Source organism: Anastrepha obliqua, chromosome 5, assembly GCF_027943255.1.
Source record: "Anastrepha obliqua isolate idAnaObli1 chromosome 5, idAnaObli1_1.0, whole genome shotgun sequence".
NCBI lineage: Eukaryota > Metazoa > Arthropoda > Insecta > Diptera > Tephritidae > Anastrepha > Anastrepha obliqua.
In genome coordinates this window covers 80,812,890-80,840,156 of record NC_072896.1, presented here as the reverse complement: position 1 = coordinate 80,840,156, position 27,267 = coordinate 80,812,890, and the positions used below count along the sequence as shown (strand labels likewise).

General features: G+C 35.4%; 1 protein-coding gene across 1 annotated transcript in view; it reads left to right on the top strand.

Moving 5' to 3' along the window:
- LOC129248850 (uncharacterized) overlaps window positions 1–27,267 on the top strand; it is an 83,315-nt gene that overhangs the window by 45,096 nt on the left and 10,952 nt on the right. Inside the window, exon 4 of the mRNA XM_054888462.1 lies at window positions 20,856–21,118. Coding sequence (XP_054744437.1) covers window positions 20,856–21,118 — 263 coding nt within the window. The remainder of the gene's footprint in view (window positions 1–20,855; window positions 21,119–27,267) is intronic.

The window sequence follows — 27,267 nt, the reverse complement described above, 5'->3', positions numbered from 1 at the left end:
AACTGCTTGACTATCCGAGTAGACAAATACTTCCTTCGTAGTTAGGAGTATCTTCTCTAATGGCAATAAGCCCTCTCTTACGGCGATAACGTTTACCTGAAAAGCACTAAAGCAAGCGAAAAGAGGCTCGGATGTCCTGAATAAAGTAGGAGGATATACTTGTTCATCAAGTTTGGGGTCGTTACTCTCTGATACTATTATGAATATCAAATGAAGTAGGAAGTATTCAGTTATGACAAAAAAAAAGATTTGGTTAATTTGTGCCAGCACAACTTTGTTTTGGGACCAAATACCCAGCGCATAAGCTTTTGGGGATTTTCGGGCCGTCATTGTACTAGTATAGTGCATACTGGGGGAGTATGCCCTCATATCATAATATATATTAATACATATAATTTTTAAATCATTAGGGAATAATAGAAATCTGCCTAGTAAGAAGCAAGTTTCGATATTATTAATAAATAAAGTGAATAATAATGAGCCAAAAATACTGCCCCGTGGTAAGCCAGAGATCGTGCAAAACATTTTTAGGAAAGTGCCATCAATCAAACTAACTAAACAGTAAGCCCACTGAAGGAAGACAGAATAAGACCCAAATGGAGTAAGCCTTGGGAGTAAAGTTTTGTGCGATATTCTATCCAATGCTTTAGAAAAGTCCATATAAATTTGGGACTAGACTGGTGAACAATATTACTTTGCATACCTCAACTGGCATCCAATCAAAATAGTGAGGGAAAAACACAGCCAAAACATCTGCTCTAAGACTGGAGATGTCAGGACAATTCTCATAGAGGCTTTCTGGTCACATTCTGGATTTAAAGGGAAGGTCAGACTATGTATTCCACAGGTTAAATTTGGGAAAAAGCCTAGCCTCATTTTAGTGCAAAATGTATAGCTACAAGGTCTAGAATACAAAATGGGTCCAAAATGGCGAAAGAAGTAAGAGCAACTGTCTTGTGTCGGCAATTTGATCTCTAAAAGTCTTTCCGGCTTCCTTGTCACTGTTGGATATTTCAAGCAGAAACTCTGGAACTAACCCCTCTCGGTTGGGGTGATCGGACAAATATTTTCATTGATAGCCAAGCAGCTATTAAAGCAATCATGGGTCCTAGGACTAACTTGGAATTTGTTCAACAATGCAGATTCAAAATGGATGAACTTTGCGGAAAGGGACAGGTCGCTATTTACTGGATACCAGATCACAAAGGAATATAAGGAATTCAGAGAGCCTATGGGCCCATTAAAGCTGGTATTTGTTAGCCGAGATTGAGCACGTCAGATATATACCATCGTTAGTCTATTGCCCACTGTCGTTGCTTAGCAACAACGCCTCTTTACTGCATCTGTGTTTCACATTTTTCGGCCAGAAGGATCGCACAGATGGTTGAGGACTTCGCTAAATTTTTGGTGTGTCTGCACTATTACCGCGGTTTTCTGCTTCCTCTTGCTAGCGCCACTGATTCAATGTGTAACTGGATGCAAGGATGGAAAGGATAAGTGTTTGGGGTTGTAGAATAATTTTTTTTTTTTGTGTTTAGAAACAGGGAAAGTAGGTAAATTTGGAAAAGTGCGAGGACCGTTCTTTACATGGGAATCAAACCCACAACCTCTGGAATGACAGGATAGTGCGCTTACGTAGTTAATAATAAAGTGTGTAAATTAAATTCACATGACTTGGGTTACTTAACTGAATTGTGTCGACTTTGTAGTCTTTTGCGAATACATTGAAGAAATCATCAGTTAAACCTGCGAGATTACTTAGCGTAACTGTTTAGTCCTCCATATTTCAGTAATGGAATATGTGCTCACAACACCCAACTCGAAAATTTCCGTGAATTTATCGACATTTTTAATGCTTGTCCTACTAGAATAAAATCACTCGGGTCAGCCAGTTGCTATTGGAATACCATTTTTAGTACATAAACAGCACACATTTTTCTAGCCGCTAGCTTCGACTTCTCCACCTAGTGAAATATATTTCTTAAGAATATATCGACTATTCTCGTTTCCTACCTCATTTTGGAACGCTGCAACTCGCTGTAACTGAAGTCAAAATTTTTCTTTGAATCTGCGCGTGATATTTATATAACTCACATGAAGCAATCACAACTTTTTACTTCATTCAATATATCAATTAACATAATTAACAGCACATTTTCTACCTATTTCTTTCATTAAAATAACTCTTCGCGCAGAAGTTGGAGATAAGCGCACTAGCATTGTTTATTTTTGCACTTCATTATTGCACAATTAAAACAAAATATACCCGCATATAGTTTTTAATGTCTTTTCCGTTAATTAATGTTATTTACAAATTTGCAAATAAAAAAAGTGTATTCTAGTTTTGCTCAATACACTCAGGCATGCAAATTAAATAACGCGCTGTAAACTCTTTTACGTTCTTACTTGAATGTTTCGTCGTAAAAAATATATATTTTTTTATTTACATTTTAAACATTTCGCACACACACACATTCATATATTTTTGCATATATTATATAATATTAAAACGGCATATAGAAGTGCTTAAAATATTTGTATAAATGAAATGAATGCCCGGATAAATGTCAAATAAATGAATGCCGCATGTTTTATGCATGAAAGGTTATGGCATACACAAAATGAGTTTGTTTTGGCAAACAAAACGAACACCACTTACATACATACACACACATACACATACGTGCATAAGTATGTGTGTACAAGTGTAAATGCTTGCAGGCCTTAGCACTAAAATAAAATGCAATAAAGCCCCCAATGACAGACAATACATTAACAAATGGAAAATTTTTAATTACAAAAGTAAAAAATTAAAATTTCCAGCTTTAATGACGAACATGACAACTGTGACATTGCGATAAATATGATTTTAAAGGTAATGAATGAGAAATATACTGTATATGTGAGTGTTGTGTTTTTTTCTGGCGTATATACTTTTCTGTTAGTGTACCTGTTAAATACTTCTTTTATTTCTTAATTTAAGCCAATGATAACTTTAGGTTAGATCATATTGAAACAGTTGCCCTGTGGAATACACTCAGGATCATAGCCCATTCTGATGCTCCGTGAATAATTTGACCATATCTCTCCTAATCCAGTGGGTGCTTTTCAAACATTGTAGAATTTACCTTATCTCTGTAAAACTGAGGTCATCCAATTCGTTCGAAAATTGTCTACCTAGACAATAAACCTATGTCTGGATGGAACAGAACAACGGCACAGAAGGTTCCAAGGTTGTCTCTTCCTACTTCTTCCGTAGACAACTTCTACAGAAGTCATGAACACCCATTCCCTGGGGGTGCCTATCTATTAGGCAATGAAATCAGTGCCCTAAGATTGTGCTTACTTTGGCTTAGTAGAGATCCTGTGAGTTTACCATTGAGCGTCGACCACAGTTGTCGGGCGATTCTGCAAGTGGTTTCATTACTGGTGCATTCCACTGTTACGTACAGAAGAGTTCAACTAATTTTACGGTTTATATTGCAAATCGCACTTAATTGTTTTATCAGATATATACTTTTTTTCTCTAATTTAATAGATTATATACTAGTCTTTAATAGTGCGAAGAAACATTTAAAAAAAGTCATGAAATACTGAAGAAAAATGCACATAACCCACGTCACGTACGGGACACATCAAGTCCATCAAAATTCGAATTCGTTATAGTTTTATTCAGATTTCAGCGAATATATTACAGGTGCATAAAAAGTGTCTTCGAAGGAAATTATAACTAAGAATCAAGCTTGCTACTAGCGAAAAAAAATATTAATTAAAGCACATATTTATAATTCAAAAACATTTTTTTATATTTGTCACGTACAGACAAGTCGCGTCACGTACGTGACATAGTTCAACTTAAATCTATAACATATGTAAAAATCAATAGGTAAATACAGTTTTGTCTTGAGAAAGGCAATGTTTTCTGCACTCCACAACTTTCTCCTCAGTTTTAATAAAATCGAAGTTGGAAACTCCAGTTATCGCTTTGGCATTGTCCCACGGCGATGCACTTTTAATCCTTTCATAAATTTCAGAGGATGGCACATAAATCACACGGGTTTTTGTGACTAATAGAGAAGCTAAATCAGAAAAGTCCTTGGCTGATTGGACAACAACATGTTCATTTTGGCTCATCATTTTCTCTCTTACCAGTCTTTTGATATTTCCGCCAACTCCGTCTATCACACCTTTTCCATGCGATGTAGCAAAATATTTCAAATAAAAGAGCCTTTTGTACTTTTCACTCAACATTGATGTTAGTTTAACCATAACGGTTCTTAAATTCCGATGAAGGGCCGTCAGTCCAAATAATTTCCGCTGAAGTTAATATAAGTCTTCATTTGCCGTTTGCCAATTGCCGTTGTAAAAACTTGCAGCAGTAAATAAAAGAACACTTGTTCGTGACCAGAGTGCACTTTGAACTTCATTCTGGTCTTCACAGAATGCACATCGCACATTTTCATTGCGTTGGTCTTTTTGAAATTCACCGGCTTGAACTCGTTTTAAATTAACATGCTTCATCATATTAGGAGGTTGAATTAGTTTTAAAGGTGACACACAGATGGCGCTATTTATCACTTTATCGCGTTGGCAATACTGAATATATATTCATGACAAAGCCTCATCCCTAGGCTTTGTTTATCAGTATCTGTCATTTCGCTGAAGTATAAACAACGCAGTGTTTTCGTGCTCCGAGTATGTCAACTTTCGTGCCGTCGAAACGCAATTTGCGGGAAGCTTTGCTTTTCTGCTTCAATTTGAAAAAAATACAGCCCAAGCCCGTGAATTGCTGCAGGAGGCCTACCCAGACCATACTCCGTCGATTACAACATGTGAGTACTGGTTTCGACGATTCAAAAGTGGTGATTTTCACACCGAAGACAAGGAGCGTCTTGGCCAGCCCAAAAAGTCCGAGGACGCGGAATTGGGGGAATTGGTAAACGAGGACTCGTGCCAAACCCAAGAAGAGCTTTCTGAATCGTTGGCCGTTGATAAATCAACCGTTTGCAAGCGTCTAAAAACGATGGGAATGATCCAAAAGCAAGGACATTGGGTCCCGTACGAGTTGAAGCTGCGCGACGTCGAACGGCGATTTTTCACGTGCAAATTGCTGATCGAGCGACAAAATCGGAAGGGTTTTTTGCATCGGGTGGTGACTGGCGACGAAAAATGGATCCACTACGATAACCCAAAACGCAAAAAATCATGGGGTTTGCCTGGCCACGCATCAACGTCGACGGCCAAGCAGAATATTCACGGCAAGAAAATCATGCTCTGCATTTGGTGGGATCAGGTCGGCGTCGTATATTTTGAGCTGCTCCAACCGGGCGAAACAATCACGGGGGATCGTTACCGACTGCAATTGATGCGTTTAAGCCGGGCATTGAAAGAAAAACGGCCGGCAACGGTAAAAAGGCACGACAAGGTTATTTTGCAACATGACAACGCTCGGCCGCATGTTGCTCAACCTGTCAAAAAATACCTTGGAACGCTTGGCTGGGAAGTGTTACCCCACCCGCCGTATAGTCCAGACATAGCTCCCTCCGATTATCATTTGTTCCGGCATATGAGTCTCGATTTGGCGGACCAGCGGTTCTCCTCGTACGAGGCTACCAAAATATGGGTTGAGTCATGGATAGCCAAGCAGCGGCCAGAATTTTGGAGAAACGGCATCCGGAAATTGCCCGAAAGATGGGCGAAAGTTGTAGCTAGCGATGGCCAATACTTCGAATAAAATATTTTGTACCGTTTTTTCACAATAAAGCCCCAAATCTTAAAACTAAATTCAACCTCCAATAATATGGATAGAATCAATCAATTTTTTTTTAAGTTCAGCTGAACTTGTTTCGTGGTTTACTAAACGTAGTTTATTTTCTGAATTTTTTCCCATTCCTTCCATGCACAGATTGTACTTAAATCCATAGAAATTAATATTTTTTTGCCATCAGAACAAGTAACACATTCATTTTTCCAGCACTTCGAATTCAAAGAGGGATCACATTAAATCATAGTCCACCAGTCGTTACAATAATTTTGTTTCAAACCTTTCAATTTGAAAATAGAATTTTCATGAGTTAAACATTTGCACTGGTCTGAAGGTGTGTCTTTCATTAGCAAAACGTTTTTCGGTCTTAGACTAAAAAATTTTGAAAATCCAATTTCGATATTAGGAAAAAATTCTTTAAAAATGAAAAGGCTTCTTGTAGGTACAAAGTCAAATAATGCTTTTGACAATTCTTCTTAATGCCGTCATCGTCATAACGAGTATCGACAACTGATATGCTAATGTTTGGGCTTTCTGCTAGAGCAATGTTCATTTTACGCGCTAGTTCTGTAACAACCGCTTTTTTCATTCTTGGTGACTGAGGCAGTGCTTTTAGAGACTTTTGAACAGCTTTAGATAAAGTCTGTTTCCACTTGTACGGAAATTCAGTACTTACAGGAGAATCAGTAGGATTTTTAAGTTCAACCCGCTTTTTTGCCCTTTGCAATCTCTTCTTATCCCTTTCGTTAAGTGAAATTGCTTTTAACTCACCTTCAGACAAATTTTCTGCTTTTCGTTTACGAAGCTCACGCAATCTTTTAGTCTCATTAGCGATAAAGTTTGGATCGTTCTATTTTTGCTTTTCTCGAAATTTTCGCATGCGGCTAGCACTGGTTGATGGTTGCTGGTCGCTCATTTTTGCGTTATTGAGATTTGCAGTACAAAAAAGGGTTTTGTGTATTACAAACGCCAGTAAAAGTTGAAGATGTCAGATAACTTATTCTTCGGCGTCACGTACAGACACTTTATTATCACCAAGAATACATTGTAAGCAAAGCGATATCAAACAAAATTGTTTCACCAGTTTTTAGACCGCTAAAAATTTGATGTTAACAGAAAAATTCAATTTGTATAGTCGACTTGTTTTACAATTATTAATAGAAAAAGGAATTAAGCGTCACGTATGGGACATCGAAACTTACCTTTCCGTTATGATTAATTTCTTATCAAAAAAACACTTAACCAAAAAAATGAGTATACAGTGAAATACAGCGGACCATACACTATATAGCGGCACATACAATAGCGGCAGCGACCTCGCAAAAAGTTGTATAAAGAAAAGTCCGAGAAAAAGTCCGACTTGTTGTTACTCTCAATAAATAACGGTATTTACAAAAAATGATTTACTCACTACAACTTTTGTAAATTACTATAGATGAGAACATAATCTCACTATGTACGTGCAATAATATATTGTATAAAAAATGCATATTTGTAAAACAGTTCAGAGTTCCACTTTTTCATGGAATGCTCCTACTTCATCTTTCGCTTGCTGCTCTTAGGATTTCTTGAAGGATAGGTTAGGTTAAATGGCTGCCCTAGCTAAAGGGACAAATGTTAAGAAATTCGTCCGTTGTGGTGCCATACATGGGAGAGGAGAAAGGAGATGGGAAGGAAGAATAAGTAGTTTGCATGTTTGTAAGGGTATCCTTATGTCAACGATCAATTTGGTATCAAGTCTCGCTAGCTCGTCGGCTTTGCATTTAATCTCAATGTCGCAATGGCCAGAAGCTCATGCTAACTTTGTGTGAGATGACTGACTCAGCCATTTAGTTAAAATCCATTGTATTTTGGGGATATTAAACTTTTAGTCTGACTTCCAAATACTGCAGGTCTTCACCAATCGTTGTCTCCGTAAAATATTGAGAATTTTCTGGCCCAACACGATTTCAAATACTGACCTGTGGAATCGTTGTAATTAGACACTAATGCGTCTGGAAATCTTGAAAAGAACATGAGGCTGGTTACGTGCCCGAGGTGTTAAGAAGAGATCAATCTGGCATCACCCGCAGCGCAATCGACAGAAACCGTCAAGGCCGCGGTCGTAGAGACAGGTCAGCACTGACCTAAGAGAGGAATCCGGAAGCTGTCGTATTCAAAACCAACAAAACCTGGAGCGAAATCAAGAGGTTGGCGACAGAGGGAAATGGAGTAACCTTGTCGCGGCGCTTTGTTCCCCCGCGAAGCCATAGGACCATATATAATTGTATATATATATAAACTACTAGTCAAAAATTGTATCTTTTCTTCAACAATATATTCAAACACGTCAGCAATTTTTGAAGGATTTGCAATAGGTCCAAAGTTACAGACATTATTTTTATTTCCACTCTAAATAGTGTTAAACGAGTAATTTATTAAAATCCATACGTAATGGTAAAACCAAAGCTGGAATATTTTTAATTAAAAAAAGCAGAACCCCCATCTACTTCAATTTTTAAGGACGGTTTGAGCTTAGTAATTTCATATGAGACATCACCGGAAGACAACTTCAGAGAGGAAAAATTGACACGGGTGTTTACTGAAGAATCGAATACACATTGAGCACTGTCAGCACAAAAATTTGAATTGAAAAATGTGGCAAAAAGATTAGCAACTTTTCCTCGACAGAGACTGATGATGGTATGCCATGGGTAGATTTTATGAATTTTACAAAACTCTAAAATGCCTTCGAATCCACTCCCAGTACGAAGCTACATTAAAGAAATTTATCGCAACATTTGAACTCCTTGAGATATTTCTGATATTCTGCAAAAAGAAAAATTGGCTTACAGATTGATTTCTCATCGTTTTTTCCCTTGACCTTGCATTTCCTACACATGAGAAAATCACAATGTTTTATATTTTTTATTAGTATATACGTTTATATAATATATTATATGTAGAGATGAAGTAAACACTTATTATATTTGAAGATTCAGATGTAAAAATATTTGTTAGGTAGGTATACAAGATCACTCAGTTTCAGGTAGTTTAATAAACTGAGTTTAAAATCTACACAAAATAGCTTTATAGTCACTTAGTATTGTAATTTTAAAAGCTGTTTTATACATAACATTGACCACTTTGTTTTGAGTAGTTTAGTACTACATATTAACTTTAGTGAATTAATATTTCTGATCAGTCGATTCGGATCGACAGCATGAATTCTACTTCCCATCCTCTCGGATTTTGGATCCGCCAATGTCCTTTTCTTCTCAGTTTCTGTTTCTCTGCCGATGTATTTCTATTGGCATACAGGGTTTGATTGAAAAGTAATGAGCCTAATTTTTTTTAAGCAGTTTTATTAAATTTTTTGGCTTATACAACTAATATTCTTCAAAATAGGTCCCTTGAGCGTCAATACACCGCTGGAAGTGGTTCTTCCACTGCAGGAAACATTTTTAAACTCATCCCCCGGAATCGCGTTCAATTCGGCTTTCACGGTTTTATGGATCGCCCCGAGGGAGTCGAAACGCCTCCCCTTCAGCTTTCTTTTCAGGCACGGGAACAATAAGAAGTCCGGAGGGGACAGGTCTGGGCTGTAGGGAAGGTGGGGAAGCACCGAAACCCCCATATTGGCCAATACTTCACGACTCTTTTTCACACGCAATTGCTTTTGTTCATCAGTCGAAACCTTTGGAACCAATCTGGCACACACTTTGCGCATTTCAAGCTTTCCGGTCACGATTTCCCGCACATTGTAATAAGTTAAATTTAATTCTTCACTGATCTCACGTAGACTAGCACGACGGTCAATGTTCAAAAATTCAAGAACCCGGTTCACATCTTCGTCTTTTTGCGTCGTCGAAGGCCTTCCAGATCGCTGTTTGTCTTCGACGTCGTCCCCTCCTTCCTTGAACGACTTGTGCCACCGTTTTACATGGGCACTGGACAGCCTCCTTGAGTAGCCCAATGGTTTCAGTACTCGTTTTGTGTAGCTTTACGCAAAATTTGATCGAGTAACGTTGCTCCAACGATCGCTGCATTTTCACCACTGCAAAATCCTAACACACTTTTAAAACAGCTTTCACGCGCGGAGCGATTTCGACTGCAGCGCTGTTGCCAGCGAACTGGGACCAGTTTCTAGTGGAAGGGGAAGGTCCCACGATCATTTTCCCCCACCAGCCGATTCGGTTGATCACTTGGCAGATGCTCCGCGCGGGAAGGCTCATTACTTTTCAATCAAGCCCTGTATATTATAAAGTCCGTAAAGGGTGTTGTGTCAAGATTTCTTCGTGTTAGTCAGTCCGTTAGATTATACTGGGTTTTGCGTCAAGACTCCCGCACATATTTTTTTATACTTATATACTGTCAGCATCGAAGGAAAGTGTACGCCCGATATTCACAAATTTTGTCTGTTTTGTATTTATTTATTGATTTGTCTTTTAATTTTTCTTATTTTTTTATAAAAATATTCTTCATACTACAACAAAATCATATCACCCAAGTTTTCAAATTTTATACGAATTTACAAAAATTCGGAATATTTTCAATAAAGTTTCAAACTTTTTACTCATAATATTTAGTGAATTTCCGGTTATACAGTTTTATACCCCATTGAAATTTGGCATAATAAAGTAGAAATTTCAAATGGGTGAGAAATCACATTGATTTTTGAGAATTTTTTCTTTTGCTGGTAGTCTCGTGCATTTTCTCCATTTCACGCATGTCTGAAATTTTTTTTGACGTGGAATAAAAGACCGAACACCAAACGCCGTCAGCATAAAAACAGGGATTCCCGAAAATCAAATCAGTTTAATATCTTTTACTGTTTCAAAAGGGAAAACGTAAACAGAGGTATCCACTGCGTATACTTTACTTAATAGGATAAAAGTTCAACTGTTTTTATGAGACACAACGAGTTTGTGGTTTGTGGTACTACGTACACCCTGGCGCTCACCCAATTTTTGGTGAACGCTATTAGAAAAAACTTTTGGTGTTTCCTACACAGAAATTCCAACCTACGCACTTCCGAATGGTAGTCACGCACCAAACCATTCGACTACGGCGGTGACCAACTACACATATATACCTTAAACTTATATTTTCTTTAAAAAAATTAGTTCAGAATTTTCAGGGATATTTAATGAAAAATTGCCCATTTATTATTATGACGACTCTTTATGAATGTAGTGAAACACTGATTGTCGTTTAATATATTTATCCCAACTCAACATTGGATTTCTCAAAATTCTTGTACTACGCTTAAAGCCAGCGCGTATTTCAATGACTAATCTGTTCTTCGTTCGTAGATCAACATCTTTCGTTGAGTTTTTCTTTTTTTTTTTAATTTATCTATATATTTATTATATAAAAAGAAGTTACATTTCCTTGGTGATCTTATAACTCAAGAACCGCCGAACCGATTAACACAAAAATTTTAGAGTTCTTTTCTATCTTTGAGGAGGTGGTTTGTCTGAAGTTTGATTAAAATCGGTGCAGCCGTTCCTGAGTTATGACATTTTATGTGATTAATGGTTTCCTCTCATACGAAATGCCTGTATGGGAAAAACAACAACAAATACACAGCCGCTTATGAGCATTTCTGTTGTACTGTTGTGGTTGTAAGTGTATTATGTTAATATTAATTTGCTGTCGTTGGAATTCAGTTGAAAGTTCTCTTATGTGCTTTGAATTCTTTTATATCATGCTCTCATTGCGAACAGACATACTTTTGGTGAGTGTTAACCATGTGTTTGTTTTAACCACGTACACACATTGAACTTTGAATTAAATTTATTTTTATATATTTTCGTCCAAAATGACTTGAAATAATTTTCAATGTTTTGCATTTACATTCAATTAGTAATATACTGTACTGAAGAAATGTCACGTGCAAGACGAGCAAACATTGGCAGACGTTCACGTGAATCAAATGCTACAGCGTTAAATCGAAGATCACAAAGTGAAGAAGATCGTGTTCGACGAAATGAAGTGGAAACACAACGACACAGACGGAGAAATCAGTCGGTTAATAGTGAAGCACCAAGAAACCGTCGTGGGCGTACGTCCGTTTATGATATACGTCAAATGGAACGCGCGGCTTTCTATTACGATGCCACCATTGATAACAGCATGCATGCCTATATTGGCCAAATGAATATAGAATGCATACATTGCAAAGCAATTAAATTCAGAAACGAAACGCCTGGTATGTGCTGTGCTAGTGGGAAAGTCAAATTGCCGGTGCTAGAACTTCCGCCAGAACCTTTGCATTCATTGGTTTTTGGCAATTCACCAACGTCGAAGCATTTCCTCTTAAACATTAAAAAATACAATTCATGCTTTCAAATGAGATCTTTTGGAGCTACAAATATTATAAGAGATGGATTTATGCCGACGTTTAAGGTTAAATCTTCGTTTGAAATAAACAATATCATATTTAATTTATGTGCCGTCCCTGTGTTCGATGTTTTTAAAAATTCAGATCCGTTATCTACATATATTTCTCGAACTTTACAGATTCAAGGTCAAATAAACCATAGAGCTGGGTCTTTGCTACCATTCCCAGATAATGACCATACATTTTTGCAAATATATTTTATTGGTGAGGAGAATCGTGAATTAGATCAGCGCTGCGCAATTTCGACGAATGCGAGAAGATCAATCGTGAATGAATTGCAAGCAATGTTCCATCAACACAATGAATTGGGGAAATTGTTCAAAGTGGCACTCGATCTGATGCCCACCGATGGCCACAGTTTCGGCCACGAGATATTTTTTTGTATCGTAGAAATGAGCAATTACAACGTATATCAGAACTCCATCGCTGTTATAATGCATTGCAATACCCCATTTTGTTTTGGAGAGGGGACGATGGCTATCATATTAACATACCAATGAATTCGAATTGCAAGTCATTTTGGACGAAAATATCATAAAAAATTGAATGCTCCAGGAGGAACTGGAAAAACATTTTTAACTTTATTTATTTTAGCATAATTTATTTAGCGTAAAAAATTGAAATGGGAATTAAAGAATCAAAGTTTAATTACAAGTCAAATTTTAAAAAAGTACAGAAAAGGCTATTGTGACATCTTTAGAAAGTATGTTGAATGAAAAAAATCAACTAATTCAACTGTTTAAACATTTTACGAGTTCTATAAAGAAAACTTAATATGAAAAATTTCTTGCGATATAAAAAAAACATTTTATGTATGGTGGTGCGAAGCCCACTGGGTAATGCTAGTTTTTTTATAAAAAAATGCTTGCCGAGGGGCGACCGCTATTAGAAAACCATTTTTCTTCATTTTCGTCGTTCACCAAGATTGGAACCTACGCTCTCTCTGAATTCTGAATGGTAGCCACGAACTTACGCATTCGACTACGGCGGCCAATTTAATTTACTTATTTAAATATTCAAAGTTCTTTAAAGAGTTTAATTGATAAGAATATGAAAATTTGAGTGTTCAACATTGCCATATAAAATCTATGGTTTCACGTGTGTATGAAATTCTTCCTGAATAATTTTTATTATCACGCGATGTTATCAGTATTGTAATGGAATTTTATTTCGACATAAAATTTGCAATTTGATTGAGTGAAGCTTTGCACCAACACTTGTGATCCTATGGAAAACAATTCTGTGCAATCTGCTACGAAAAATCTGCTCCCCTCGCTGCACAAATAAATTAGTAAATCCTTCGCAAATATTTTCCATTTTATTTCTGCATTGGGTGTGAAATATTTTCGGTTACACAATATCCATTTCAAATAAACCCATTCGAAGTGTTACATTAGATGGTTTAATGGAAAAATGTTGTTCACTTGTACGCGTCCAAATATTCTCCTTATTTGCATAAACTCGCTTCATATTTGTTTATTTGTTTGTTTGTTCATTTATGTGATTATTCGTGTTGACTGTTAGTCACTGCTGACTCTTGAGCACCACGCCACACTGGCAGGCAACTGCTACTGACAGCGTATTGTGGCAGTGGCATGTTCCAGCACAAGTATAAGTGTGTATGTACCTATGTATGTAAGCAGTAGTCGGTGTGGGTAGTTTTTAATTACTTAATTTTTATTACGTGCACATGTAAATTTTACAGTAAATAAATTTCAATGGACATTTTATGCTTTTGAAATTTGACTTGCAGCAACATAATGTTACAATGCGTTATGCGTTCCGTTATGTTAGCAGTCATTTCCTGTGCCCCCTTTCTGGGGACTGGCCTGGTGCTGCGCTGCGTTTGGCTATCAAATTTTATGACGCATATTTTATGGCGTACAATAGCAAATACGAGTACGTAGGTAGAGGGGAAGCAGCTAAAATTTTATAACAGCACCAAGCAACACAACTGAATGTGAAGCATAAAATTTGTTGCAAGGGTGAAATATACTTACAGTGCTCAAATTAATGCAAGCTCAAGCACAAGCATATACATACGCACATACTAACAAAATGTATGCTCGCGCATTATAAATGCTGAAATGGTATTTCTTTACTTGCAGAAAACGGGTTGGCTACTTGTAATTTAACATTTTTGCATAGCTTTCAAGCTAAGAATTTTGAATCTAAAATTTGAAGTATAAAGCGAGCAAGCCATGGATGGGCTAATGAGTAATCGCATTGCGCCTTTTTTTAAACTTAGTACTCGTAAAACAATCTAGCGTTGGACGAATTTTGTATATCGGAATCATTTTTTGGTTTAGGCCGAGATCTCTGCTCTTTGATAAGTTTCGTTACTTTTGATCTGCGCAGGTGCAGAAAATATTTGATTCATACTCCCCCTGAAAGTGCCCTGAAGCGCCTATTTTGTGTACGATTAAAGCAGCTGGCAACTTTTGAATGATGTTAGGCAGGAATTTCCTAATCAATAGCACAAAGGAGCAGTCAAGCAACCTTTCGGTATCGAGCTAATATAGAAAGGTAAATTGTTAGGGCACTGTTTCAACGCTTCCGGCTTAAGAGCAAATCAGGACCTGCAGTACATGCAGTGTACCAATAGTGCAGCTGCAAGTGAAGGACTGCCTTTGAGCAAGCAGTTGACTATATACATAGTGATATAGAAGAGTAATCTTTAGCTTTCCACTAATCGAACCATAGTTCGGTAAAATATAAGTTTGATATAACCTCCAGCACAACCAATATTCATCAAACTGAGTACAGAAACCAAAGAGAGCTTTTCTGTACTCATGTTCTCATACATTTTGAGCCAAGCACCAGACTATACTTTTTCCATTTCAAATGATTTTTGATATTCTGTGTTGAAATCTGAATTTAGAATAACCTTAACATGACAAAATTTCAGATATTTCGACACCCGAAAGCAAAAGCACGATTTTTGGTGGTAACAACTTAAGATACATAACCCTTTCCGACCTATGGCAAATCTAGCCAACCAATTGGTATGCATTTTTGTTCCCTATCACTTTGGTCAGTGTAGAAAATAGCTAAACAGTTTATTTCGCCGAATCTTATGTGTATCCTTTATTTCCAGAATACGCACAATTGTGGCGTTTCGGCCTGAATATAAAAAAAAAATCTATAAATAAATACAAATGCACGTTGCTAGAAATGTTAATTTATTTTATTTTTATTAGGCACTTTTATTATTTTTCTGTATGATATTTCGCAAAACAATTTTGTCTTTTATTTAAACACAAGTAAGCTTTACATTTGGTACAAAATAAACGTGTGCGGGATTTACAACCAACACGCCTGCAACATCTTGCTGATGACAAATCATGCTCCTCTGGTATATGATTGTCCCTATCAAGCCTCTTTTCAATGCATGGCTGTTCAGATGGTCGATATTTTTTAGATACACTTGGAGTTTCTTCTTCTTCGGTATCGGAGATATACTCTTCACGTGGCCTTTTCGCAACAGCTATCAGTTGCTCAGCTAATGCTAATCTAAAATTTAGTAAGTCATGAGAATCCGCTCGAGATTTCGAATTTATTTTGCAAGGTTCTCTGTACTGTACCCAAGAGTTGCAGCATGCAAGATCAATAAAATGAATTAAAACTTTCAACGTCCACTTACGAGTTTTGAAAAACGATCGGTATGCCTCCATTAATTGATCACATATATCTACCCCTCCCATAGACTTGTTGTATTCTCGCACTATCCTTGGAGCCGATACTTCAGCATACCTCTTTTCCTTTTTTTCCCACCGTTTTACATTGGAAACGGGCCCGCAACCATAAGCTGATGTTGCCAAAATTACCGCTTTGGAATCCTTCCACTGGACCACGACAATATTATCCTCGCTATGACAAAATTCTTCCATATCACCCCTTTTCATTTGCCTTTCATTGGTAAGGTGGATGTTTTTTATTCTGTTCCTCATTATAGTCCCTGTAGCATAAATACCACGGTTTAGTAAAGCCTGAAGGAGTGGTATTGTCGTAAAGTATAGGTCAAAAAACACTTTTGAACCTTCTGGAAGTGTTTCAACCAAACGTAAAACAAAGGCTGGACCTACGCCTAAGTTCGTATTGGAAAATGGTGTCGTCTTTCCTTGGTAGATTTCAAAATCGAGTACCAGCCCTTCAGATGTCGTTAATACTTCGTTCTTTAATCCCACTCCTCTAGGTTTGTTAGGAAAACGTTGTCTCACGGGGCAACGACCAGTAAATGCGATCATTTGCTCATCTATGGAATAATTATCTCTTGGCTTTCTAGGAATGCTCCGACATGCCGATCTTACAGCTTCAATTAATGGATTAATCCTCCAAAAAACATTTGATTGTTTCTCTGCTTCTGTCACTTCATTTTCGTCCATAACATGGAGGCACATTCGCAAAATAAAAAAGCGACCACGGGACATTGTATCAGCAAAAATTGGAAGCCTCGTTTTGGTCTCCCAGTACATGCGCAATCTTGGATAACGTATGCAGCCCATCGCAATATTTATGCCAAAGAAATTCTTTATTTCACCAATTGTAGTCCCCAGTGGTTTTCCTTTCGAAAACATATGGTATCTGTTTGTGTATTCCGCAACGCGTTTGAAAAAGTCGTCATTAAAATATTTATAAAAATAGTATTTATGGGACTCCACATCTATGTTAACTTATACAGAAATGGAAGCACTCTCTTCCAGATTCATTTGCAGATTCACTGTGCGCGCCAGGTAACTCCCAAGTAGCATCTCGAAGATCATCATCGCTACTAAAGTCCTCCAAATCCGAGTCTAATAGTACACCCAATATTTCGTCTTCAGTCAATTGCTCTGATTGAAAAAAAAACAAATATTTCGTTAAACAAGTCCTAACACGCACAATTGTGTCACTTCAAACTAAACTGGCTGTACATTAATTAACGTCACAAAAATACACTTAATTTCACTTTTTAATTAAAACTTCTTTTGTTATTATTATGACAACACATTTTTTAAATATAAATTTCTCGGTTTACACAATTAAAATAATTTTTCTAACTTACTCTTTCGATTCATTTTTGCAAATGATTGAAATGCAACATCAAAATAGCGAAATTCGCGAAAAATAACGGACACCAATAATTATTCGTTGTGTTTTAATTAAGAAAATAGCTCGCAGAATTGTGTATATCAGGTTAAATTGCACTAGCGCAGATATTTTCGGAAATATTAGGATTTAAACTCACACGCACAATTGTGCGTACACGGTCGGAAAGGGATAAGTACATATATTTAATGTTTTGGAAGGATCTTAGTATTATCTCAAAGTACAACTGCTCCTTTTTGAATCCATTTCCTTCTTTTTCGTGATCATTTAAGTTTATGGTTATGATGTGGCAACCAAAGCTCAATAATCTCAATGGAAGCTGCCGCACCAACCAAGACCGAAAAATGCGCGCCAAGTTCGGTCGAATGTAAACGTTTTGCTTACCGTTTTCTTCGATTGCAGGGGCGTTGTGCATCTCGAGTTCTTGCCACAGGGTAAAACGGCCAATAAGGAATATTACCTTCAAGTTGTGTGCAATTTTCGCAAAGCAATCCGCCAGAAACGCCCGGATTTCCCAGATCTGGCCCCCTGCGACTTATTCTTGTTCCCGAAACTGAAGAGGCCCATGAAAGGACGACGCTACACTACGATTGACGAGATAAAGACGGCATCGAAGGAGAAGCTGAACAAGATAAAAAAAAAGTATTTCGAAGTGCTTCGAAAATTGCAAAAAAACGTTGGCACAACTGCATAATATCTTAAGGGGTTTACTTTGAAGGGGCAAAATAGATATTAATGAATAAATAAATAATTTTTGAAAAAAACACAAAATTTGCGATACTTTTTGAACACACCTCGTTTATGTTTCTTAAACACCGTTAGTTGAATTTATTCTGAGATTGTATTTTGGTACAACTTCGGAAAGTCTAGTCTAAAATTGTTCTTCGGTTTCTTATTTTCAACAAAACGTCATAAATCGTGTCACTGCAAAAGAAATATAACCTCCGGCAGAACTTTCTACAGACAGTGGCCACATTTGAAACAAACTACTTCACTTTGGTGATGAATTTAAAATATTTTTCACCCATAAAATTGACTTATTCCAATTTGCGTGGCTACTATAAATTCGCCCCCTACCATCTCGTCTCATATGCACCACGTTGTAGCACTGTAAATATAATACTTCTTTTTTATATATAAATGTAGGTCATACTACAATAAAAATCATATAATGCAAAGCTTCAAATTGTGTTAAAAATGTTAGGTAAATTTTCTAAAATTTTTCTGGTTATGTAGTTTTGTAGACTATTAGTTTCAGGATAATAAAGTGTAAAAGTAAGTACAATATACGGTTAATTTTTGACCTGAGGCGACTCGCTCCTTCTTCCAAACAAAGTGGATGCTCGAATTTGTTTGGGTAGAAGAGAAAGGTGTTTTGATTCCTTCAGCAAACGAATGGTATGATTGAGAAATACTCCCGAACATCGACTAGCTTTAGCAGCAAATACTAAATGCTTCATTAGTTAAAAGAGTAAAAAGTAACATAGTTTTACATATAAAATTAAGGGTCCTTCAAAAGACGCGTCTAGATGTTGTTTTAAAATAAAAATATTAAAATTTATTTTCTGTCAGATTTTCACTTTTTTATTCAAAATACGCCTCTTAAAAATCATGTCTGACAAATCATAGCATTGAAGTGTCTGTGTACAGGTAAAATCCGGCAAACCGTCGATTCATTAATGCCTAATTGTTGAGAAATTTGAGATATCGGTGTTGAAGGTTGTTCAGCAACACTTTGCGCTACGGCAGCAATATTTTCTACATAACGTCCAGCTTTGGGACTTGCAGTTCTTTCTCTATCGTCAAATGAACCATTTTCTTGTTGACCCAACCTTTATATTGTTGACTCATTCGGACGATTATTTCCACAAAAAAAATTAGGAACGATAAGTTGTTCTTAAAGATCCATCATTTTAATAATAATTTTTAATAATTTTAACACGTTCATGGTAAAAATTGTTATATGACATTAAAAAAAGCCGTCTGGAAATTATTCACTACTGGTATCTAGGCGCCACTTTGAAAAAACTTAAAAAAATGCTCTTTGCTGTAAAATTTCACTAGAAACAGGCACCTGGTTTATTATGTTCAGCTATGCTAGTGTTTAGAGTATTTTCGTACTTATTATATACACACTCTGTCGAGAAAGTAATTGGACGATAATCAATCTTCAAAACAAAAAACACTGTTATCCATTAAAATGTATTGTCTTTATACCCTATAACATGGAAGGCTTCTGGAATAATTCACCCATGCCAAGGCAAAATATATTTTGAATGCATTTTCCGCATGTTTCTCTTCAGCGCACGACATTTATTTCTACTTGGAGATTTTATGCGATCCAGAAAAAAAAAATGAAAACTCAACGAAGAATTTGAGCAAGGAAACTGAACCTGAACTGAAATTCTATGAACTACAATATTTAATACCCATTTGTTATTTAAAATTGTGATTAGATGATTTAAAATTTTTTTGAAAATTTTTCAAGGTTTTTTTTTTTAATTTTCGTATGTGTTTTAAACTTTGATTTATACGCCATTATTGTAGAATTAACAGTATTTTCACAAAAAAATTTTCAAAATTAAACCAAGTGAAAAATAGTTAAAACTTATATAAATATCGTGCATTAAATATTAAGCTGGCCACGGGTGTATGTATTTTACCAACTAATAAAGGGGATTTGAAAGAGGTAACTTGAGTTTCAGAAAGAGAAAGAAGTGGGCCGTTTCTCATTTCAGTCGAATATGGGGGTGGTTTCATGGTATTTATTCCGCTATTGTTCAAAATTTTATTAACAATGTTTGCCTTCAAAGGTGGTGTGTTATAATGTTACGAAATCCATGAGTTAATCTGCGACAATCCGGTCTTTTCAGGCGAATTTGTTACTAGAAATGCCGACTAACACCCAGATAATATTTGTTGCTGAATATCTGACCTTGTTTTTGAAATAATATTTTTAGGCGACTAATTTCTGGTACCTTTTATATCTTTAACTCATATAACTTTTCTTCATAATTTTCACGCAACTGCGAAAATTTTAAATTTATTGAGCTTCGAAGGCAGTTAAAAAGTGCGAATTTGAAATTAACTCATAAAAGTGCATGACAATTGAGAGGTCCTTCCAGTGGAGAATGTCAATAGTAATGTCATTCAAATTGCTCTACAACGGAAGGGACACTAATAACAGAAATTAAAAAAGAAATTTTTTTATGTCAACTTTCATTTATGCAATTAGTAGTAATAATCTCGCTCAATATACGGTTTTACCAGGCAACGTTTCTCACTTTTGTGTATTAACCACAACACACAAATCTCTGTGTACGAAACTCTCCCTCTCTATATGTATAGATATGTATGTAAGCCACACATATTGCATAACAGCGCCGCCCTCACGCATTTTCATTAACACGCATAGCCTTACGCTAGCGCATATGCATGGCTACCCCTTTGTCTCTGCTGAACTCTAACAGGTTTTGCTTGATTGTTCTCTAACCCACAAAAACAGTCCCTTTCTCGTGCGAAACTGATTTTGCACGCTGTTATGCATTTCAATTAATGCCACATCGTTTATAGTCTCAATAGTCTCACCCGATGCTTTCTCCGTTCTTTTCTTTGCAGTTACACCAAAGCATGGACCGCAAATAACCGGCGGTCAGCCTCGATACCAAATTGACGACATTGTGCGCGTGAACTGCACGTCGGCGCCATCCAAGCCTGTGTGTCATCTCAGTTGGTTAATTAATGGCGTACATGTGAATCGTACATATCTGCGGCCATACGACCCAATCATTGTCGGGCGTGAGGGTTTGGAAATGGCGCGACTGGGATTGGAATTTCGAGTGCGTAAACGATTTTTCAAACACGGCGACATGAAGTTGAAGGTGAGTTGAATATTTTTTTGCATTTTACCTTTTCTGTTTCACTTAATAATTTGTTTGTGGGGAGTTTGATTGTGCGCTTAGAAAAAAAAAATATGTTGTGTAAATAATCCGAATGCTGGTCCAAAGCTGCAAGTAATTATTGTTGCCTGTAACTTACTTTTAAAAACCGACTATTCGCTTCAATAAGCCAGATTATGATGTATAAATTACACGGGAGTTCCATAGTAATGCAGGTGCGTGTAGAGCTGCTTGTTGGAGAGAGTATTGGTGGCAATTCAGAAACTCTGGACACTTATCTTATGTAGAAAAAAGATTTTCAAATAGTTCGCTGGTGTTGGAGTGGTAAAAATAACAAAACTTAAAAAAAGAAAGTGTGTGGTAGTTCACGGAACCCGCACGATTGAAGTGAAACTTCTTTTATCAACAAATCAATAATTTAACTATTATTTCAATATAATGCATGCAGAAGTCATGGACAGCATGGAATGGAATTTTATTAAACAGAATTATTTATTTATTTTAATATAAAAAGAAATGAATTTATTGTACTCAATTACATTTGGTTCTCGGCATTGTCATTATCATTATTGGATTCGTTTTCCAAAAATGAAACAAGGGCTTTATGGTAACTGAAATACGTAAAAAATGATCTACATTCTAATCTATCAAGGTATCGATGAAATACTGCATCAATGGTAGTTCCGCATCTTGTTGTTGGTACTTCACCATCATTAACCATATTTAAATTTAATTTTTCTTTGAGGAAACTTATTAGAGTCTTTGATCGCTCTTCTGCAAAATTGACATTAAAGTCGCCACTTAAAATCATCGGAATTTGATAATCATGTTGTCCTAGCAACTCAGACAACATAATTAGGTCCATGATACTGATGAAATGACCGCCCATCGACTGATCGATTTACGGATAAATGTTCTTCATCGATATCCTGATGCACAGATGACAAATTATCACTTATCGTACAACCGGAGGATTCACTGTCACGGTGTTCAACAGTAGCTCTTAATTTTTTACGCTCCAAATACTCACGTTGCCGTTCAGCACCTGTTTTCGGTTTCCGTTTTTGTTGATTTGATGCCATATTTAACAGAAATCAATCAACAAAACAAAATATGTTTGTAAGATTTGCTCAAAACTACACACACACTCTATGACGCGTCTCGCGTTACTAATAATATTGTGTTTGGGAGAACTGTCAACTGTTTCCACCGAAATGCGTTCGCAAATTGTATGGTCTTTGGTATGGTAAACAGATTTATGATACATTATTTTGCGGCGACAGCACAGCGCAATAGCCCAGCGGCTAGCAATGTGGGCTTCCGATCCGAAATCCTTGGTTCGAATCACAAGAAAATTTTTTTTTTTTTTTTTTATACATTTATTTCATTTTGTTTTATGATATGTTTATGAGCAGATTTTTTTCATGGCAGAAATACTCTCGGTGGTTTGCCATTGCCTGCCGAGGGGCGACCGCTATTAGAAAAATGTTTTCATTAATTTTGCTTTCACCGAGATTCGAACCAACGACCTCTCTGTGAATTCCGAATGGTGATCACGCACCAACCCACTCGGCTACGGCGGCCGTCAATCAAATGTCATATTGACAAATTGCAATCATTGTTGCCATATTTCGCCAGTCTTTTAACAGATGGCGCTGGCATAGCGTGAGTTTTACGTAGTTTAGCGTAGTTTTACTCCTCACAGCGTTTCATCCACGCCACGCTTTTAACAGATGGCGCTGGCGTAGCGTCACATATCGATGAAACGCTATGGTTTTACTCCTCACAGCGTTTCATCCTTCGAGACAAAAGAAGTTTCACTTCAAAAAAAATAAGTGGCTGAAGGGACTTCTCGGAAAGTTAAAGCATTTCTATTTTATCTCGGTCAACTTCGAAGCGTTCAAAAGATACTACCCAAAAATTTCATTATCAACCTGAAAGTACGCCACTTCTATTTGAATGATTTTGTCAAATGTCCACCATTTCCTTAAGGAATGTAAAGTAAATAACTATTGGATACCTAAACTTAAATTATTGCTACTAATCAACTCCGCAGAAAATTCAGCTGAAGTGCAAGTATGCGTATGTAGAAGTAATTATTGTATATCGAGTTTGTGTCCATTGCACATAAAAATAAGCGAATGACCAATTTTTGGCTGACAACAAAGTGTACGTAACTACCGAAATAAACACACACAATTAAGAATGCACACACATACACGCAGAGCGAACAATAACAATATAAATCTTCAAAGACGTACATATATTCATTGACACACTTGCAATTAAATTACATACACACACACAACAGTTTATTGACTGTCATATCAGACAGTGGATGCCGTCCTCCATACCACACAATAAACGGCCCTCACGCTCGTACACATAAAGAATATAACCGAAGCGTGAGGTTGCTGTGAAAGCGCTCAGGGCGTATTTGTATAGCTTGTTGTATTTGTATTGCGGTTGTCCGCACGCTTGGTGGCAATTGTGTTAACAGGATTCTGTAAGTCATTAAAGTGCGTGCCAAGCAGAAGGGTATGTGTGTATGCATGTATGTATGTATGCATTTACGTCTCTAGGTACAGTTTGGCAAGAAGGTGTTATTACAAAAAGAAAATTTTTTTTTTTATTTAAACTTGAACAAATTGCTGGTTCGCATAAAAATGTAATTAGGAAATTGAGTAATAAAATGAAACAAAAATTTTATTTCTGTTAATTTTAACATTTTTCAAATTTTTTTATTGAAAATCAAATTTAGCTAATTCATTAAAAATTTAATTACCAATTAATATTAAAGTTAAACTAAAATATTTGATCAAAAATTTATTTTTATTGAATTTCAGTTTCTGTTCCTATACTGTTATTTGTTTTTTTTTTTTTTTTGTTTTTCGAAATTAACAATTAATAAGATTAAACTTTTTTTTAATTTAATTCACTTTTTATTTATTTAATTTAATTTTACTGTTTTTGAAAATTTTTGACATTTTTGTTAAATACAATTTCTTTTGTGTTGATTAAAATTTATTATTTTAACAAAATTTGAAAACTAAGGATTTAACAAGTAATTCGAATTTACATTTAAGTTAAATTTTATTATTTGCTTAAAAAGCCTTATTAAATATGGGGTTATCTAATAAGAGGTGTTATTTTGATACTAAAAAATAATATTTTTTAGTATAAACGATCGGTTGTTTATTTCATTATAAAGAGGTTTGTGGTTAATAGTGGAAAATTACATCAGGCAAATGACCACCATGACCACGCTTACAGGACAATATCCATTTCATGAAATTTTCAATAACCGAATTGCAAAGTGGCTACCCCAGCCTCACAAATTCCATCTTTGAGGTCTTGAATCGACCCTGAGCTATTGGCGTAGATCTTCTCTGTCACGTGGCAACAAAGAAAAAAGATACAAGGTGTTAAATCTCAAGATCTCGGTGGTCACTTGTGATCACCTCTTCAAGAGATAACACGGTCCGGAAACTTTTTCCGTAAAAGATCAATGGTTTCGTTGCTTGTGTGGCAGGTAGCGCCGTTTTGTTGAACATAAACGTTTTCCAGATCAAAACCTACCAATTCCGGTCACAAATCGTTAATCATCTCTAATCGAATCTAAATGACACCTTTTATTGGAAAACCCTTTATAAATTTTACATAACATTTTAATTAAAAACTCACAATAATAATAAAACGTCTCGCATTCGGAAGACTTAAATGAAATTTATGTTAATTAAATTTATACATTAAAGTTGTAGAAATTTGTATGAGCGGTTAATTTTAATATATTTAAAAAACAAACTTTACTATTAAGTCTTAACTTTTCATATCTTTTCTTTATTCAAAATGAGCAATCGATAAGAGGCAAAGTTTTTATAAATTTCATTCATTTCTTAATTATTAAATTTATATTTTCATATGAAAAATATTTGAAATTTTTTAATGTATTTATTAAAAAAACTTTTTGGAAATCAAATTTTATTATAGTGATTAGAAATACATTTTTATTAAGTTTAAAATTTTAATCCTATAATAAAAGTTTTTGATATTTGTTTTTGGATTGTTAAATTTTTTTATTAAGTATTTTGTTAAATTTGAAATCTTTTATTCAAAACAAAACAACATTTTTTTTTAACTAATTTGAATTCAAGTTGGAACTAAATTTCAGTGTCTTATTAAAATTAAATATCTTCGAATTTTACATTTTATTTTATTGAAAATTTACTATAAAACAAGCTTAGAATTTTGGGACATTAATTTATGATTTAATAATTTTACATAAATTTAAATTCGCAATTTGTTTTATTAGATTTTAGTTCTTTTATTAAAAGTTTATCGTTTTATTTAATAAAAATATTGTATTAAGAAATCCTATTTTTTTTTGGAACTCTTTATCCAAAATTTACGATTAATATGTTATTTTTGTTAATGTAATTCAGTTGTTAATTACTAAATTTAATTTTAATATTTCTACAAACTTTTGAAGTTTTCAGCAAATCAAATTTTTCTGTTGTAAATTGAATTTAATAATTTTATAAAAAATTTAGAAACTAATTAACTAAAAATGAATTAAAATATTGCATTAAAATTAAATTTAAAAAAAATATTTATGTTTATTAAACTTTTCTATATATTTATTTATTTTTGTTTGAAAATTAGTTACTTATAAGAAGAAAAAATTTTTATAAAATTCATTCCCCTATTAATTACTGTATTGAAATTTTTGTTTTTGAAAATTTTTGAAATTTTTTATTAAGCTACTATTTGCATTAGAAATTAAATTGTATTAATAAAAAATAACTTTGTATTAAGTTTTAATTTTTTTTTTTTAATTTTTGATATAAATCCATTTTTTTATAAATTTGTTAAAATTTTTCAGAACTTGGATTCTTTTATTGAAAACTAAAAACTTTAAAGTTAATTTGAATTTACATTGAAATTAAGTTTTATTTATTAGTTAAAGTAATAAGAAAAGATTGAGAATTTGAGAAGATTTCTATTAATTAATTTTATAAAGATTGATTCTGAAATTATTTTATTAAATTTGAATCTTTATATTCTAAATTAAACGGTAATATTTTAGTAAGAAATAAATTTGTAATATATTAAGTTTAATTTTTAGTCTTTTTGAATCTTTTCATATTTCAATACTGTGAGTTTTGTTCAAATTCTTTAATAAATGTTATTAGGTGCGCAACTAAGTTCCCCCTGTCAATAGATGTCACCAGCAGTGTGTGCCAGTCGATTCTAATCCGATAACCTAAACGTCGCAAACCAAGCTTAGTCATATGGTAAACAAACTGCGTTGACACATTAGTGATTTTGTTTTAGTATCGTACGAGTATAGGTACTTTTGGTTTTGTGAAAATGTCTTATTTTGTGCCGAATAATCGTCATTTGCGGGAAGTGTTGATTTTCCTCTTTCATTCGAAAAAAAGACAGCCGCTGTAGCGCATCGAGAGTTACAAAAAGTTTATGAAGATGCTGCTTTAAGTAAATTAACATGCCGAGATTGGTTCCGTCGTTTCAAAGACGGTGATTTTAATGTAGACGACCGTCCGCGTGAAGGAAGGCCAAAAACCTGCGAAGGCGCTGAATTGGAGGCAGTGCTCAATGAGGATCCGTGTCAAACACAAGAAAAGCTTGCTTCAGTATTAGGAGTTACCCGCCAATCCATTTCCAAGCGATTGCATGCTTTGGGAATGATTCAGAAACAGGGCCGTTGTGTTCCTTATGAGTTAAAACCAAGGGATGTTGATCATCGTTTTTTCGCCTGTGAACAACGGCTCCAGCGGCAAAAAAGGAACGGGTGATGAAAAATGGATTCATTATAGCAATCCGAAGAGAAGAAGGTCATGGGGACTGCCCGGTCTTGCTTCTACGTCGTCGCCTCGGCCGAATATTCACGCTGCGAAGGTTGTGCTGTGTATTTGGTGGAACCGAGTTGGTGTTACTTATTATGAACTGTTAAAACCAAGCGAAACCATCACTGGGGATCGGTATCGACTTCAATTGATGCGATTGAGCCAAGCACTGTTCGAGAAGCGGCCGCAACACGCGGAGAATTCAATTCAACATTTCTATTTTAAAACTAGAATTTTTTAAATTTATTTTGAATTTACAAAACA